Raw genomic sequence first — 6,303 nt, forward strand, 5'->3', positions numbered from 1 at the left:
AAGCTAATTTAATGCATATGACCTGTGTAAGCTTACCAGCTGGGCAGTCTAGGCACCTTGGTTTGGTGTCAGAGATATTAATAAAAGTACCAGGCGGGCATGGGAGAAGCTTGAAGCCTCTTTCATCATAATAATTGGCGAATCCAGCCTGAAGAAACACCTCTCGCAGCTGTTCTCTCACGCGAGAATCTTCATCTGAGATATCTATAAATTCTGAGTCACCTTTCTCTACACCCCTGAAATTCAAAAAAGATGAGCAGCTCTTCTAACGTAATATAATAATTGAAACAGGACACGTTAGGTTTCACAGTCAAGCAGTACTATCATGCCCTCTTTATTACCGTAATTTATGAACAATAAGGTCGCAATCTCAGCGCAAAGCCATGAAAGAATAGAATCTGAAAAACTTTTCCCAATTATTCGGCCGTTTAGGTGATAAAGGACTAAAGGTGCCCGTCAGTCTTAGCAAGCTCTGTCTCCTCCTTCTGTTATTAGCTTGAAGCTAAGTAGTATAGGAGTTGGGGGTACGAGCACATTTTTTGCAAAAATGTGCTCATACCAACCCAACTCCATACTACTTTCCATATAATGGTTTCATATTTTTGGTAATCTATATGTTATTTAAAATGCGTGACTTTCTTAGAAAAATCACAAAGCATGACATTCTCGGAAATAAAGAAAGGGGGTTTCCCCATGATTTTTAACCAACCACAAGCTTCACATTTTTACTTCACAATTGTGAAATATTTCAGTGAAACTTTTCAAATTTGTGAAATTTTTTTGTGAAGTTGCATTCATGAAGTGTTTTTAAATATTTGCATAAGTAAATGAAACGGAAACAATCACCGTAGCGTGACATTTTAGTTAACTTTATGAGTAAACTTTATGAGTAAACTTTACGAGTAAACTTTATCATTCAGATTGTGCTTGCGGTACTTGTATGTAGACCGGCACTGCTGTGCCGTGACGTCAGGCCAACCTTTTAGATTTTATAGTGACCGTATGCATAACTTGTCACACCATTATCATGAATATACCGCTTGCCATCGAAGCAGGACAATGACACTTTATTCAACTCATAGCTTCCAAGTTGATGTAAGTTGCTTCTAATGGTTTTCATGTTATGATACATTTGTTCGTTATTAAACAAAACGTTTCTGTAATTTTCATGAGTTATGTTCTTTTTGATGATATTCTTCTTGATTCCCTTTGCTGTCTTTCCGCCTTTGTCATTGTCTTTCATGTATGAATACATTTTGGATCTTAATCCAACGAATTCGGTTATCGGTATACCTGCTGCCTCATCTTTGAATTTACCGATTACTTTTTTATTTGTACTGTTGAAATATTGTGAATCTTGTGAATAATCACTGTTATCGAATTTGTCTTTATCATTCCAGAAGTCTGAGTAGACATCATCAGCTTCGATTTCATAGGTCAAGCTGTCTGTGTCTGTGAATAATAATTTTGCTTTGCTGTCGTGTTTTTGTTTGATATAATTATAATGAAAATCATACATTAGTGTCTTACTAAGATCTAGGATACACATACCCACATATGCCGGCCTGTTTAGGGTTAGTGTTTCTTTGATTTTATGCACTGTCACTAGATTTTCATTAAAGATCTTGCTACTAACATATGTTGGTTTAGCAGCCATTTTTGATAGTTTGTTTTCATCACTTACTAATCTGACATCTACTAGCTTTCTAATATTTTCCATTGTTTTTCCAAATACACTGTTATTCATAAGCTTGAAGAAGTCTTTCTCAAAAGCATTTTTGGCATTGGTTCTCTTCTGTGTGTTGAAATCAATGTATTCTTTCAACCATGGTGACTGATTGAACTCCAACACTCGATGGACTTTAGTTATTTTTAAACCAAGATCTGTGTATAATTGAAGGTTTCTGTAATGGAGTACGTATTTTTCTTTATTGCTTAATGTAGGTATTAATTTATGAACTAAACCAGTCGATACATTAAATTTATCGGCTATTTCTTGGCAATAATTAGAAAGCATATCTTGTTGACTTTAATTTTTTCAGGTGCTAGTGGGTAGTCATTATGCAAATCATGTAGTTCTTTTGGATATGACAGGTTGACTTCTAGTATTAAACCTTTATTGCTATCTTCTGTGTACTTGGCTAAGTCTATATTGTCTATCTGTTTTTCAGTCATCCATTTGAAACCACCAGTTGGTAAATATTGACTCATTGCCCAACCATACAGATTGTTAGCATCTAAATACATGATATATTTTGAGGGCGCCTTTTCATCATATGTTTTCATGTATTTATTATTAGCTTTGCCATATCGGTTTGCGATGTAGCTTTTTCCGCCTCGCATGCCCTTTTCGATGAATTGAAACATATCAATATCAGTCATAAGCTCTAATTTGATATCAGTCATTTTTAGCATAGCATCCCATGACAAACCAGGAGATGTAAAATAATGACATGGATCAAGTTTGTAGTATTGCAGACATGTCTTTCTAAAGTTTTCAAATACATCAGCTAATAAAAGGATGTCAGATTTCAGATACAGGTCATGATACTCACCCATATTTTTCAGATCAAAAGTGTTCCATACAGCCTGAGCATGTTAGTATTGATCGTCTGTTATATGCTCATCATTTAAGATGCTGTAAAAGTCTTCTTTTGATGGCAGTCTTTCATTGAATTTATCAAAACTGTGCATGAAGTGGTATGGATATACTCCTTTTTGTGACATTAAATCAAGTTTTTCGCCTTTGAATTTTGGAGATGTATATTTTAATGCTTCTTTTGGTAGGTTGCTCACCAGTTTGTCAAGACTTGAGCTCATAAATTGAAAACTGTCAATAAAGGTCAGATGATTACCAAGCATGAAAGCCATATACTTTTCCATGTTGTTTGGTATGGCATTGATATTCATTTGACACTTTTCACCTTTCTTATTTGTATATTTATGCTCTTTGACTATTTCACCAATCTCTTGCATTATAAAATGACTGTCATACCCACGGAGATTGTGAAATATAACTGGTATTTTCTCAGTCAATCTGAAATTTAGGTTACAATCTTGATGAGCGGATCCTCTGTACTGACCAGTCACATGGCAGTGATCTCTTACTCTTACATCAGTTTTGTTGTATTCTTTCTCACATATATGGCATTTATCAGCTTTTTGGAATTTTTCTTCATCATCTTTAGTCATTCTCAATGGTTTATTGAAATATTTTTTCATAACCTTCTTGCAATATTTGACTTCATCCAGCATAGCTTCCATAAATTTGTAAACGGCTTTTTCACCTCTGTAAATTTGTACTGATTTCGTGTATTTATCATCATAACAACAAACAACCTTGTATCCATAACCACAGTCTGTATGCTTCTGATAAGCTTCAGTAAATGATTTGTCATTATTGGGTTGACATCCATGTATTTTTTCAGTTATGGCTTCGAAGTCTGCATATATTGCAAATGGAACTGGTAGTTGTTTATGGAAATTATTGAATTTTAGTATGTTATCATCTTTTGTTGGCATTTTAATCGCTTGTGTGCCATTCACTTGTATACAGTTTTCTTTATGATCAGTTAATACTCTTTCAGAACTGAAACACTGAAGACAATGCATGCAAAAATGTTTCCTCTCTTTGTGCTTTGTTTGATTGTACATAAACTTGTTGAAATCTTTGATTAATACATAGTGCTTGTTTTCATTTTCTGTTACAAGAAGCAGATTCATACAATCTTCATGCTTTTCTTTTGATACATAAATGGGATATTTTTGTTTTTCTTCATAACCAAATACATTGATGTTGATCTCATTTTGTTTTTCTATTTTGTTGTACTGTTTGGTAGTCACTGGAAATTCAATTCCTGAATAATTTAAATTTTCAATGAATGCTTTGTCTGATTTTTTTATTCTTTGAGGATTTTTGTCTTGTGGATTAAGATGTCGAATATGACACCATCTAAAACATTCATTGTCACTGTTTTTTATGTTTATTAAACTTTGAGAACTGTTTCTGAGTTCATGTGGTAGTTTAATGTATGATGATCCTCTCATTGGTTCATATTTTACGATATTGAGATAATGGTTTTCAACTGACTCAACAGTCCAACCAGATCCCTCTGAAATCCAAACTGCAATCTTATTCAGTATGTCTTGTTTTGATAAAGATGAAGCTAGTTCGATTTGTGTGTCATTTGTTATTGTTTGGGGTTGACTGTTGAAATAAGCTGTTTTAACGACTCTTTCTTCATGACCTGTTTCCTTTTCGAATGTCACCCTCAGTGTTTCAACAAACTTGAGCCCTTTCATTGATATTAATATGTTTTCAATATGGTTAGCAACAGCCTTTCTTGTATTTTGCAGTTGCATAAGTGGGTCTTTGTTGTTTTTGATATTTATCTCAAAAGACTTTGTGTAACCTTTTAATGCTTTTGCTGTTTGCTCAATCTCAGTTCTAGGTGCTGGCACTGGTTTTTTTGTTCTTGGTGCTGGCACTAGTCTGTTTAATTGTTCTATTTCTTGTAACCATTCAGACGGAGGAGCTGGTAGTCTCTGTCTCTCAAAATAGTCAACAAGTTCTTTTACCCTCTTTCTTGGTTTTGGGATTGGTCTAATTGGTTTTACAGTCCTTGGTGCTGGCACTGGTTTTTTATCTTGCTTGAGAAGCAATTTTATAAGTTCTGATTTGCTGAGCTTTTTCAGATCTTTCTTATTCATACTATAATGTGACATGTTATTTCTTTATATACTTACTATAGATATTATTTTTTAAGTATCTTTTAAAGTGCGTTTAAAGATCGATTTCATTGCATCCAAAAATGGATGTCTTGAAATATAATGAAGCAAAATTTTAATCATTGTCCTGCTCTTTTTGAATTTTCCAATGCCATGGTCTTACAGGTGCAAATTTTTCTCCTGGGTGATTAAATTCAAAGGCATTTTTGTAATGTTTTTTAGTCCTCAAATGGCAACTTTTGCCTGCTAGAGTGTAGTTTTTATTATTGTTGCAAATCTGACAAAACCATTCTTTGTGTAACATATAATCATTTTTTCTCCGTATACGCTCTTCATCAGTGTGGAATCGTGGTCTTCCTTTCGACATTTTATAATATTATATATATATTATTTTAAATCTGTTGCGTTTGAATCTGTTCTGTATTGACGTCCTAATTCTCTGACCATTTTCATTATCTTTTGATTTTCATGTTCTGTTATATCGTCATCTACCATGTAATCTGGAGGAGACGATTCTTTTTTTGGTGACAATATTTTCATGATATGTTCCATAGCAGTTTTTTCCGACATTTATATACTATTATTTAGATATTTTTTCTACATCTGCGTTCAATATATTTGTTACTTTCTTCCATATGTTTAATGACTTCAAATATAACATCGTCATAAGAATTGCTCATAAGATACTTACATTTGTTCGTTTCATACATCTTTTTCATATGAAGTTGTTTCTCAGACACATTGTATGAACCTGTCGGGCTTTTAAATTCGATGCATAAAGAATTGTGTTTACTTGTTGGGTCTAACAGCATTAGATCGCATTGTCCTGACATGTAACCTTTTTTCCATGATGTTGAGCGTATTAAAGGCGATTTTTGGTTTTCACCTAGACCAGCGATCATTAAAGCTTTTTCGGGATATTTGTCTCTTATAAATTGCACAACTTTGCAATGCAAGTCATATTCACTTTCAATCATTAATTTTTTGCTTTTCATGTTGTAATATCCTTTCTTTCTGATTGATGGTAAAACTTTGTTGGTTACCCAATGTTTGAATTCTCTTGCTACAGGTTCTTTGGAAGAAAGAATGAGAGAATAAAATCCTGATTCATTGATGAATATAGATTTTGCGTAAAAGCACTTAATTATGCCATTTTCGGGTCTTCGGGGCTTTTTAAGGGGGGGAACGTTTCGTTCCCCCCTGATTTTGGCTTGATTTTTAAGTCCATCAATTTTTTGTCGTCTTCATGCACATGATCTCTGATCGCTTTTCGTGTATTTTTATAGTTCAGTATCAAAGCTATTTCTTTGCCGCGGAACCATATTTGGTCTTTTTTGTCGATGTAACAATTGATGTCTATATTTAGTTCATTGTTTTTGTAATTGGTCTTTTGTAACTCCATTTATATAATGAACTATATATTTTATTTTTAAATAGATTTTTTGAGTGCGTTTAAACATAGCCAGAAACAATTAAATGTTTCTGGCTACGAATAGCAAATAAACAGTATGTACCGTAATTGAGTTGATATATTACACATATATCTGTTTATATATTTTTAACATCTTTTAATGG

The 6,303-nt window shown here is 33.3% G+C and overlaps 1 protein-coding gene across 1 annotated transcript in view; it reads right to left on the reverse strand.

The window, feature by feature from the left end:
- The window catches only part of LOC138054025 (uncharacterized), a 48,003-nt gene extending 47,430 nt beyond the window's left edge, over nt 1-573 (reverse strand). The window contains exons 1-2 of the mRNA XM_068900545.1: nt 560-573; nt 37-236 (exon numbers count right to left, since the gene is read on the reverse strand). Of these exons, the coding sequence (XP_068756646.1) occupies nt 37-236; nt 560-573 (214 nt within the window). The remainder of the gene's footprint in view (nt 1-36; nt 237-559) is intronic.
- Between the last annotated feature and the right edge of the window lie 5,730 nt (nt 574-6,303).

This window comes from Montipora capricornis, chromosome 6, assembly GCF_036669925.1.
Source record: "Montipora capricornis isolate CH-2021 chromosome 6, ASM3666992v2, whole genome shotgun sequence".
In the NCBI taxonomy this organism is placed as follows: domain Eukaryota; kingdom Metazoa; phylum Cnidaria; class Anthozoa; order Scleractinia; family Acroporidae; genus Montipora; species Montipora capricornis.